The 12,507-nt window shown below is 45.5% G+C and overlaps 1 protein-coding gene across 5 annotated transcripts in view; it reads right to left on the reverse strand.

Moving 5' to 3' along the window:
• KIF2A (kinesin family member 2A) overlaps positions 1 to 11,198 on the reverse strand; it is an 89,295-nt gene extending 78,097 nt beyond the window's left edge. For 3 of the 5 annotated variants that reach the window (XM_030567029.1, XM_030567028.1, XM_030567027.1), the window contains exon 1: positions 10,980 to 11,198. In XM_030567029.1, the coding sequence (XP_030422889.1) occupies positions 10,980 to 11,043 (64 nt within the window). In that variant the 5' untranslated portion in view covers positions 11,044 to 11,198. The remainder of the gene's footprint in view (positions 1 to 10,979) is intronic. The other 2 variants (XM_030567031.1, XM_030567030.1) reach the window with 1 other exon arrangement.
• Between the last annotated feature and the right edge of the window lie 1,309 nt (positions 11,199 to 12,507).

Raw genomic sequence — 12,507 nt, forward strand, 5'->3', positions numbered from 1 at the left:
GCCCACCCTCACCTGCAGCTGCTGTCACAAAACTCTTTCCCATGCAACCCGCAGACACCGCCACCAGACTCTGATCAATCTCTTGGTTCCAGTCTGTACCGGATGCATACCACTCCTCCCCCGTCACAGTCCAGCCCTGCGGACACCCACTACCCTCAAGACTCATCCCTCTGCAGTTTAGCCCTGCTGAAGTACAGAACCCACTGCACTGTACTCCAAAAGGAGAAGGATAGATATAATCCCTGGACATACACAAATCTTGAACCATTCTGGGACCCCACCTCCTTCTGGGACCTTCCCTTCCCCCTCAGTGCTAGTGGGTTTTTTTGTTTGACTCTCTTCTCCAGTTGTTTTTTAACAAAAGAATTGTGTTGGTTTGAAAGCAATCTTTATTCTATTAATTGAAGCAAACAGAACCCTGCAAATCAACAGACAATTATCTTAACCCTTTATATTGCATCGTCTGCACCAATCACAATCACCTTTAAACAGCCCAAGCGCACTCAACAGTCCTTCTGCACTTGCTCAGCCTGTTGAACCGCTCCTTGCCACTGTCAAGGTGTCCTATGGATAACTTCATAAGTCATGGTTTTAAGCGGTAGGAGGGGTCTCCCAGGATCACAATGGGTATTTCAACTTTCTCTACAGTGATCTTCTGGTCCGGGAAGAAAGTCCCTGCTTGCAGCTTCCTGAACAGGTCAGTGTTCCAAAAGATGCAGGTGTCATGCACCTTTCTGGACCAGCCTGTGTTAATATCTGTGAAATGCCCATGGTGATCCACAAGCACTTGGAGAACCATTGAGAAATGCCCCTTCCAATTAATGTACTCGGTGGCTAGGTAGTCTGGTGCCAGAATTGGAATATGCATGCCATCTATCGCCCCTCCACAATGAGGAAAGCCCATTTGTACAAAGCCATCCACAATGTCATGCACGTTGCCCAGAGTCATGGTCTTTCGAAGCAGGATGCAATTAATGCTCCTGCACACTTCCGTCAACACCTGTCCAACCATCGACTTTCCCACTCCAAACTTGTTAGCAACCGATCAGTAGCAGGCTGTAGTAGCCAATTTTCACAGTGCAATCAACACACGCTTCTCCAATTGCAGGGCAGCTCTCATTCTAATGTCCTTGAACCGCAGGTCTGGGGCAAGCTCATCAGACTGCCATAAATGTGGCTTTCCTCATCCGAAAGTTCTGCAGCCACCGCTCGTCATCCCAGACTTGCATGACAATGTGATCCCACCACTCAGTGCTTGTTTCCAAACCTCAAAAGCGGCGTGTCCCTCCGCCTTCCCATAACTCTTAGCAGCAGCAGCAGAAGAGATGCACTGTGGTATAGCTGCCTAGAGTGCACCACTCTGAATAGCACTGCAAGTGCCGCAAATGTGAACACACTATTGTGCCGGCCTTCTGACAGTATGAACACACAACAGCAGTTTCCCTTCAGCACTCTCTGAGCGGTGCTATAACTCTGCCAGTGTAGATATACCCTTAGATTAGGTTTTGTACATGAAAGAGCTCAGATCTTCAAACCTCCAACAAAATTAACACTTACAGAAATCTAATCTTATGTTTAGAATCTTTTTCGAGTGTAGCCTTTTAGAATGGTCCTCTTTTGCCATTACTGTTCATAACTGGAAGATTCTCCTTCATCTAAAGCTGAACATATTCTTCTATATAATGAATTCCATGAACTATCTATCCTCTTCCAAAATTGTTGCTATCGCATCCAAGCAAAAATGGCTGAACATGATGGAGTTTCTTTTAAATGTAATCTTAACTCCATTTCCTGGGTTTGTAATACTTGCTTCTGGGATAGTTTCAAAATCGCTGGAAGTGTTTTTAACCTTGTATTACTGATGTATACTCTAAAACTTCTTGCCACTTTTGCATAGTCTTTCTCTGTGACTAAACATTTAAACCACAGACCTGCTAGGAGAAGTAATAAACCACTTTTTTGTAGGATTTGTGCCTACAGGGCCACTGTCAACCTATTCAGATACCTTAAAATTAAGGGCTCACAAACCCAAAGACAGGTCCCACATTTTAGCAGCTTTTCGCTTGTAACCTAGTCTATTTTTCCCTTTGTGCAATTTTATATGTCTACTCATTAGTCTTGCCACACCAACCTTAACAGTCTTTTCCTCCTTGATGTTGACACCCTTCAGATATTTGTAAATGTATGTCACCTCTTATTCTTTCACTCTCCACCCCAAGCTATACATATTAAATTATCTTAATCATTCTTCATATTTTAATTGCTCCAAGCCCTTTTTAGTTCTAGTTCTGTATATCCTTATCCTTGAAATCCCAGTGGATGAAATGGCAACAATCAAATATTCATTTAAAAACCTACAAAAACAATGACCCAACAGTGCAAGGCTGCTATTCATTTTTAGTCAAATTTTATGGTACAGAAATATAAAAACATTCTTTCAAAATGAAAGACATGGTAAGAGCTAAACAGATTTAATTCACCCACAAGCCACCTCTTTGTATGTGTATCTTCTCTTTCCCCGAACACCTGTATCCTTTTCCCTCCAGTATTTCTCTTACACTCCTCATCCGCTGACATGCTTTAAGTAGCATTTATCTCAGCAACTGGGGAGAGAAGTGCTTCAGAGGAGGACTTGGTGCTTCTGCAGCCACACCAACTCCATAATATGAAAAGGGAAGATTTTCTGAAGGGAAGCTTCAGATCAGCTCTTTAGCCAGTCGCTGGGGATCCAGGGAGTAGCTTTCTAGCTGCTCCCCGACTAATAGTTCAATCTTTGTAAGTGACTGGCCAATGTAAAGAGTGGGGGCTGAGCCAAATCTTCTACTCGGCAGGCTGAGCTATAGTGTGGGTTTCTCTATCAGGGAAAAAGAACTGGGAAGGGAAAGAGGCCATGATTATGTAATCCCAGTGATCACACAGGAGCTTTAAATCCACCATTATAAATAGCTTTACACTAAGCAAACCTGTGGTATAGAAGTACTGAAGAAAACAAAATTTCTCTAAGGAAGAAGAACTCTATTTTTGACTTTCAAGAGCTATCTGAAATCAAACAGTGTAGAAAAGTAGCATAAATACCAGGAAAGGCTGCAAGTTACATCTTTAATTTTAAAGCCAATGTACAGCACAGTGAAAAACTAATGGTTTTTAAAGTTTGAATTACACAACATGCCACAAACAAGTAACAACACTCTTTGTCATGTTGTCTGCAGGGACTGAACCCAGAATGGCTGAATCTAAGAACATGAGCCTTTACTACTCAAACTGAAGGGTCATGTCCATTAGCTCAGATGCAGTATCAGACCCAAAGCTCTTTATGTGGTCTAGCCACTAACTGGAGAACAAAGATACATTGTATCAGCATGGATTACCCAGGGATAAGGTAACTGAGTCAAGTTATGTGTTAGCAGATTTGAGCAGTCTTAAAACCAACCAGGCCTGGTCCACATTTAAAAATTTGACCAACCTAAACTACAATACTCAGGGATGTGAATTTTTCCCACCCCTGACTACCCAGTTAAATGTTCCTAATCCCTATGTAGACATAGCCAGGTCAATGGTAGCATTCTTCCATTGATCTAGCTACCGCCACTCAGAGGGGCAGATTAACTACAGAAACAGAACAACCCCTTCCATTGCTGTAGAAAGCATCTATACTACAGCTCTATAGAGGCACAGCTAGCTACAGCTGCACCACTTTAGTGCCCAAAGCACAGACATGGCCTCAATCACAAAACATATCTGTCATCAAAGAGGAGAGCGAAAGTGTGCTCTTACTTCAAGTTAGCCACAAGGGTCTACAAAACAGCAGGATGACCCAAACTTAACACAATTATATAGGGTCATACTGGACTTTCAACCTTAATATGAAATTCCCAATATCAGTAGAAGTTGCACATATAAAGAATATGATACAGGAGATCTTGACAAATTGAGGCCAGCAGCGCTCTTTCAAGGAGGAGCAATATCAAAATTCTGCAAAATCTAAGGTTTTATTTTAAAAAACTAAGTTTACAGCACTTATTGTTACAAAGATTACTCTCAGGTAATGTTTTTAAGGTTAACAACTGTAGTAATCTCGCTATAAGTCTAGGATATGCCATACAAGATCAGACCCGTAGTCCATCTAATCCAGTACCTTGTCTCTAAAAATGATCAGGATCAGCTGCTTCAGAGAAAAGTACAATAAACCCTGCAGTGGGCAGCTGCAGAATAATATGCCCATAGGGAAAGTTTATTCCTAAATTCCATTAGTTAAAGACTGGCTTATGTACTGCAGCCAGTGGTTTATATCCCTTCCAAGACTCTTGGAATTTTTTTTGTGTTTTATTCATTCTTAGTATAACACTCGATATTTCTTCCATCCATGTCAACATTCAGTTGTTTTTTTTAAATCCTACAAAGCTCTTTGCCTCAATGATATCTTGTGGCAATGAGTTCCACAAGCTAATTCTGTATTGCTTATTCTCTTTTATCTGTTTTAAATTAGCCATCTTTTGATATCATGGAAAGTCCTCTTGTTCTTGTATTATGAAAAAGGTGAATAGAAGTGCTTGATCCATCTTCTCCATATCATTCAATCGATTCCAAGGCCAGAAGGGACCATTATCATCTAGTCTAACCTCCTGTACAACACAGGCCAGAGAACTTCCCCAAAATAATTCCTAGAAAATATGTTAGAAAAAAATCTAGTCTTGATTTTAAAACGGTCAGTGATAGAGACTTTACAACAACTCTTGGCTATTTGTTCCAATCATGAATTACCCTCACTGTAAAAAAAATTATGCCTTATTTCCAATCTGAAGTTGTCTAGTTTCAACTTCAAACCATTGTATCATATTGTACTTTCTCTGCTAGATTAAAGAGCCCATAAGAACTATCCTTTGGGTACAGCAAATTGGGGTGACTGCCCCAGGCCCTGCACTTTGGGAGTCCCCATACTTCAATAAAGGTGAGGCAGGTACAGAGCAGGGTGAAGAGGTGAACAGGGAGGCGAGCGGCAGGTGGGCCAGGGGAGGGGGCACAAGAAGCCCCCTACCAGAGCCTCCCCCTCCTCATATTACCTCCTGCCTGCCAGCAGGCCCTGCCAATCAGCACCTCCCCCTCTCTCTCAGCGCTTCCCGCCTGCCATGGATTAGATGCTTCGCAGCATCGGGGGCACTGGGGAAGAAAGGGAGAGAAGTGAGGGTGCAGTGCATTCAGGGGAGGGGGTAGAACTGGGCGGGGCAGGAAGAGGTGGGCAGGACCTGGGTGGGGGATCCTCCAGCCAATTAGAAACTCAGTGCTTATGCCCTGGGCCCCGTGCCCCCCTTAGGGATGGCTCTGGAGCCCATTATCAAATATTTGTTCCCCATGTAGATATTTACAGAGTAACCAATTCACCCCTTAGCCTTCTCTTTGTTAAGCTAAATAGACTCAAAGATCACAATCAATAAAGGCAAATTTTCTAATCCTTCAGATATTTTCATGACTCTTCTCTGAACCTTCTGCAATTTATCAACCTTCTTGATCTTTGGGCATCATAATGGGACACAGTATTCCAGCAGAAGTAACACCAGTGCCAAATACAGAGGAAAAATAACTCCTCTGCTCCTCCCTGAGGTTTCCCTGTTTATACATTCCAGGATCACATTAGCTCTTAAGAACATAAGAATGGCCATACTGGGTCAGACCAAAAGTCCATCTAGCCCAGTATCCTGTCTTCCGACAGTAGCCAATGCCAGGTGCCCCAGAGGGAATGAACAGAACAAGGAATCATCAAATGATCCATTCCCTGATGTTTTGGTGACAACTTCAGACTGGAAGCTAAAATTCAGCTGCTTATCCACCATGACACCTAGATCTTTTTCCAAAGTCACTGCTTCTGAAGACAGAATTCCTCATCCTGTAATTATGGCCTACATTCTTGGTTCCTAGATGTATACATTTAGCCATATTCAAACACATATTGTTAAATTGTGCCCAGTTTACCAAGTGATCCAGATCACTCTGAATCAATCCTCTTCATTATTTACCGCTCCCCAATTTTTGGGTCATCTGCAAACATTATCAGTGAGGATTTTTTGTTTTCTTACAGTCATGAATAAAAATGTTAAACAGCATAGGGCTAAGAAGTGATGCATGCAGGACCCTGCTGGAAACACACCCACTCAATGACAATTCCCTGTTTACAGTTACATTTTGAGACCGATCAGTTAGCCAGTTTTTAATCTATTTAATGTGTGTGGTGTTAATTTTAATATTCTTCTAGTTTTTTAATCAAAATGTTGTGCAGTACCAAGTCAAATACCTTACACAAGTCTCAGTATATCATGTCAACACTATAACCTTTATCAAACTTGTAATCTCATAGTTTGACAGGCTCTATTTTCCATAAACCCATGTTAATTTGTATTGATTACATTACTCACCTTTAATATTCATTAATCTAGTTTCGCATCAGCCACTCCACTAGCTTGCCTGGGATCAACATCAGGTTGATGGGCCTACAATTATCGGGTCAACCCGTTTACACTTTTTTATAAACTGGCACAACATTAGTTGTCTTCCAGTCTTCTCAAACTTCCCGAGTGCCCCAAGACTTATTGAAAATCACCATTAATGGTGCAGCACACTCCTCAGCCAGCTCATTATTGTGTCACCTCTTATTCATCCCCTAAATTAAACATTCCCAGTCTTTACATTGTCTTCATATTAAAGTTTTTCTATGCTTTTATTCATTCTTCCCACCCACCTGTGAGGCCTCTCTATTTCTACTAAATCATTTTTGAGGTAATGAGCAGCACTGAACAGAGTATTTCACGTGGATGGAAAACACCAATTTGTACACCGGTATTATAATAGTATAATAATGTCAGTGTTCTTTCCCATACTATTCCAAGCCTGCAGAGACACAGCTCTAGTACTATTTGGGCAAGGAGGGAAAAAAGTGGGGTGAAGAAGCTGCTGCTCTGTGGGTTGGACTGGGCAGGGAGCACCATGGGAAGAGGAAAGGTATTCCAGCGACCCCAGCAAAGGGATGCAGGGCATGGGGTATACTTTACCTATCTCACCAAAAAACTGTATTTGTAGAACGAAAGCCAACATAAGATGATTTATTATGGAGAAGAGTTAGCATAAAGTGATTTACTGAGAGTGGCCATCATTAGCTGTATTACTGTGTGAGTGAAATGGAAGCAGCATTAATTGATTTGGTGTAGTTTGTATATATTTATTTTAGTAGTGGGCAGCTATTACTCAGGCGTATTAGTCAAGCAGCAAACAGCAATGTTTGGACCCCAGCAACATGGTACATGCTGGAAACAGGAAACACAGGCACAGCCTGTGGCATTGATATATTTTAGTCTGGTGAGCAGGTTTAGTCCATAGGGCCAGGAGGTAATGGGAATGTTGTTCAAACTGCGCAGATATGGCACATAATATTCAAACTATGTTAAGTTATTCATGTGATTGAGGTTTTGCTTCCAAACAGAGCTGTTACTTGTAAATGGGGTTAACGGATACTCTTTCCCAGTTACATGTTCATTATTTTGAAACATGAACACTACATTTAAATATAATAGATGCTTTTTAAGTAACTGAATTCGTTGGCTGGTTACTGCTGTTCCATTCTAAATGAAGGGAACTAGTTATTCTCTACAATTAAAATTCAAGATATCAAGATGGCATTTGTACCAATGCTTATCTGAAGAAACCAACATTTCCCTGCGAAAGCTAGTATAACGTCTCTTCTTGGGAATATTGAGTTTCATCCCAAAGCTGTCATGATATTTTGGCTACAGATTCTAATAATATATTTTATTTCTATTATACGTATTTTGCATTTGCATTATACAGGAGACCACGGTTGGAAATTTAAATCCTAATCACAATGAAAAACACAATAATTCATCTTACTGGAGTTTTCTGATGCCCTTGCTCTTAAGTGTATTATTCTATCATTATATTTACTTTTTGTTTGTATATGAAAGACCATCAAGAGTGGTACAAGAATCTAAATCAAAGTATTTTACAGAAAGCTGCTATTCCTTACAATAATTATAAAATTGTGGACTTTCATTTTTTTTAAGGGGGGGGAGCTTAAAGTGTTACAATTTCAATGCAGCTCTGTGCAGAGAAGCATTTAAAATAACTGGTGCACAAACTGGAGACTCTGCCTACCCTTTGGTGTCACTCTAGAAACTGATCAAAACTTTGTTGTCTGATGCTAAAGAATATTCAGGTAAACAGATAGATAAACAGCTACTTCATTTTTAGAGATCATACTTACCACTCAAATTAATGTTTTGTTTTAGAAAGGGTATGTGTTCACTCAGGAGTTAGCCTGGACTCTTACCTGAATGTTGCCATAACCCAGGGGCGGGCAAACTTTTTGGCCCAAGGGCCACATCCGTGTTGCGAAACTGTATGGAGGGCTGGGTAGGGAAGGCTGTGTCTCTCCAAACTGCCTGGCCCCCACCCCTTATCCAACCCTTCCCACCCCGACTGCCCTCCTCAAACCCCTGACCCATCCAACCCCCCCTGCTTCTTGTCCCCGATCGCTCCCCCCCGGGACCCCAGCCCCTAACCTCCCCCTGGTACCTCTCCACCTCAGTTCTCCCTGCCACCAGAGCTCTGGCCTGCCGCTCCTGCTGGGCAGCACAAGTGGCATGGCTGGCTCCAGCCAGGTGGTGGGGCTGTGAGCTCCAGCTGCTCTGAGCAGCATGGTAAGGGGGGGCTGGATAAGGGGCAGGAGGTCCCAGGGGCAGTCAGGGGACAGGGAGCAGGGGGTGGCTGGAGGGGGTGGAGGTAAGGGGTGGCAGTCAGGGGACAGGGAGCGGGGGGGGGGGGGATTTGAATAGGGGGTGTGGTCCTGGAGGGTAGTTAGGGGCGGGGGTGTGGATAGGGGTTGCGGGCAGTCAGGGGACAGGGAGCGGGGGAGTTGGATAGGTGGTGGGGATGGAGGCTAGCCTCCCCGGCTGGGAGCTCAAGGGCCAGGCAGGATGGCCCCGCAGGCCGGATGTGGCCCGCGGGCTGTAGTTTGCCCACTTCTGTCCTAACTTTTCACTCAGGCTGCTAGTCTGCTCCTTTTGCAGCGAGACATAGGTCAAATCACTCCAATGCTGACAGTCCTCTAGTGCCTTCTCACAGTTCCCCCATGTGCCCAGAAGGAAAGTTTTTCCCCAATTCATGAGAAAATATGACATACGCCCCAGAAGTTCTAGTGGCACACAAGGGTGTGCAGCACCAGTGAGGACACACAATCTGGGTATAGAGTCACAGCATGGCTGCTCGCACCCTGTTGGGCTAACCCAGGTGCAGATCACCCACATTTTTTTCTGTGTATATGAAGAAATACCCAAAATATTTTACGGAAATCAAATACTTTTATTGGAATATATGCAATCATTACACGTTTTGCTGCATCACTTAAACTAATTAATAATATGGGTATTATATACATGACTTAAGTGTTCTCATTTCTGGTGTCAAAAGTTACTAGAAGTAGTCAGGAAAACAATTATTGTATGAGGCAAGTTTTTTCCAATGTAAGCAAGACATACAATCCCCAGTTATAACTACTGAAAACTCACAGAACTCTCAGTGAAATCTGACAAGCACAATGAGGTATAAAAAAAACAAAACAGTATCTATAAAGAAATCTGCAATAGGTCAACACACAACCAATGAAAAGCCTATCCGGTTCTTTGTGTCACACACAAGTCATTATTCACAAACTGAGATGTTATGTATAATGAGTGATGGCAGTCTTAATGACATAACAAAAATGCAGCGTTTAAGAACATTCAGTCTAGAGAGTGGGGAGGGAAGGTAGTTAACAGCACATCCTCATGCAGTTTGTATGCTGCCTCATGCTCTAGCCACACTCTAGTTTCAGCACCCTGGATCTCCAGGTTTTTCTCAGCTACTGCACAAGCATCTGAACTTCCCCAGAATGGTTCTGACCATTCACACTGCTGGAGAATAAACTGACTTTCCAGAGACAATCCCAACATGACCCCACCCCACGGGGCTTCTGTTCTCCACTGGTTGGGGGGATGTGCTGACGTATCCTCATTCAAATTACAAAGCTGGGGTATGAGAGGCCTGCCCACTGATTCAGCAACCAAAATCCCCATCCAGCCTCTGCCCATAAGCTTCCATCCAAACAAAATACCCATCACACAAGGGATATCACCCCAAAACCCAGTCACTCGTCTCCTAACTTCATGTGTATCTCCAGAAACCGCTGCACATGCTACTGAGCAGGCAGGAAGGGAAACACTGGATCAGCAACAGAGAAGTCTAAATACAGAGCAGTGTATTTATATTGCAAAGAGGTACAGAACGGCCAAAAGAGCATCAGGTTTTTTGTTAAATGATGATGGAGGGAGGGAGGGAGTGTCCCAAGCCATCTCTCTGGCGCTGTACATTGCGTACACTGTAAGTACAGCTAATCACAGCTTGTATTTCACTGTGACTGAGAAGTTACTGCCGGACATGACAATACCCTTCCTCACCCCTTCTGCTCCTTCCCCCCAGCCCATCTCTCAACCTCCCCCCGCCTAAACTTCCTTCTCTGGGTCTCCCCTCCCCCCAGTTATCCACCGCCTCACCCCAGACAGACCTTGCCCATTTTCATTTTTGCCTTCCCTTCTCCGCTCCCAATCAACCCATATCCCCCCCAACTCATTCCCTCCCTCCCTCCCCCCCTTGCTCAGCCACACACCCCCCGAGCCAGACCATCTCCCCTTACCAGCCCCTCCCCTCCTCCCAGCACTGCAGCAGCCTCCCGGTCTCCAGCGACGGCGGCTGCCGCCCGTGTCCTCGCGCCGCCCCTCCTCCCCCACAACGCACCCGGGAAACGACAGCAACGTTCCCTAACAACCGCAACAAACAGCAGGCCCGGCCCCTCCCTGGGCCCCGCGCGCAGCCCCCTGCCTCGCGGGGGAGGTGGGGGGGGCCGGGGGCTGCGGCCGCTCAGCCTCCTCCCCTTCGCTCACCATCGCTGCGCTTGATCTCCACATAGATCCCGATCTGGATCTTGCCGAAGTTGGCCGCTGCCATCGCTTCATGGGGCAGCCGGGGTCCGAGGCGCTGCCGGGCGGACGCGCAGGGGGCGGGGAGGGCACAGGGCAGCGGCAAGCGGCTCCGGGGGAAGGGAGAAAAGGCGCCGGCCGGATACAACAGGCGCTGGGAGCCGCTGCGCCTGCGCACTTCATGGAGGCGTCACTCGGCGGGACCGGCTTAAGGGGTGGGAGGGGAAGGTGGCAGCTCCGGCTTGGCCTCTGCCTGCCGCCTCCTCCCCCGGCAGAAGTGGGTGCTCGGCCCACTGGCCTGGCCGAGCCTCGCCATCTCCCCCGCCCCTTGGGAGCTCTGCCCGGGGATGTGGCGGTGAGCTCGCCATGGCCCTGCCTACGGTACCCGCCCCGCCGCTGTGATTCCTCCTCCCGTGACTGCTGCCCCGGCTGAGCTCACGCGGGTCGCGCCCCCCACCCCAGGTACCGCCGCCCTGTGCTAACTCGCCTCCCGCGCTGATCCCACAGCCACCCTGTTAAAAACTGCCCCTGGCACCGATCAACTCTCCCGTCCCATCCCGTGGTGACACCCTGACCATGGCGGTAAAGGCAGCTCGTTATAACCAGCACTTTGCTCTTACCCTTTTCCTCCTCCAGCTGGGTATTCCCCTGTTCGAAACCTAATTCACTATCAGCAGCTCAAGTCCCTCCTGTTAAAACCCCAGCTCAGGTTTATCTTCATCTCAGACTAGGCCGCTGTGAGAAAACCTATGCCCTGGATTTATGCCTCCACTTCCTCCTGTCCCCAGCTTCACAAAGTCACCACCTCATCTGTAGCCACACTGGGCAAAGCTGCTGTATTAAAACCCTGTTTTATCATTTCTTGTGACAACTTCTCTGGTGCTGATCAAAACCATCTCCTCATCAAATGCACCACCTCAGGTTGATTTATCCCCAGCTGCCAGCAATGCCTCCAGCCAGGCCAAAGCCATTTTGTTAACAATGTACATCCTAGTAGCTTCAGCTCACAAATGACTCCCCTAACCTGTTAAAACAACCCTATTAAAAACACTTCATAGTCATCCTTTTTTCATGATGACTTCCCTGCTTCAAGTGAGTCACCCTGTTAAAAACTGTACCGTAAGTTTATCCCTCTGGACATGTCCAGACCATGCCAAAGTCCCCTATTTAAAATTGGTATTCACATTTATTCCTCCTCCACCCCACCTCCGTGATGTCCCCCACTGGAGCAAAGTATCTCAGTAAAAATTGGCACTTTTTCTCCCTCCTCCTCCCGCCAACACAGAGAAACAATCACTTCCTCTCCAGTAAAGCCAGTCCATTAAAAATCTGCAGCTCACTTTTAGCTCCTATCACCCCAACAAAGTCAGTGTTAAACATCAGCACCTCAACTTTATTTGCCTCACTTAAACTTTGACAGCCCCCCCCATTCTGACATAGCCAAGCCATTAGCAATCCACTCCTCAGATTTAACTCCCTCCCCGCCCCCCGA

Source organism: Gopherus evgoodei, chromosome 6 (assembly GCF_007399415.2).
Source record: "Gopherus evgoodei ecotype Sinaloan lineage chromosome 6, rGopEvg1_v1.p, whole genome shotgun sequence".
NCBI classification, from domain to species: Eukaryota; Metazoa; Chordata; order Testudines; family Testudinidae; genus Gopherus; species Gopherus evgoodei.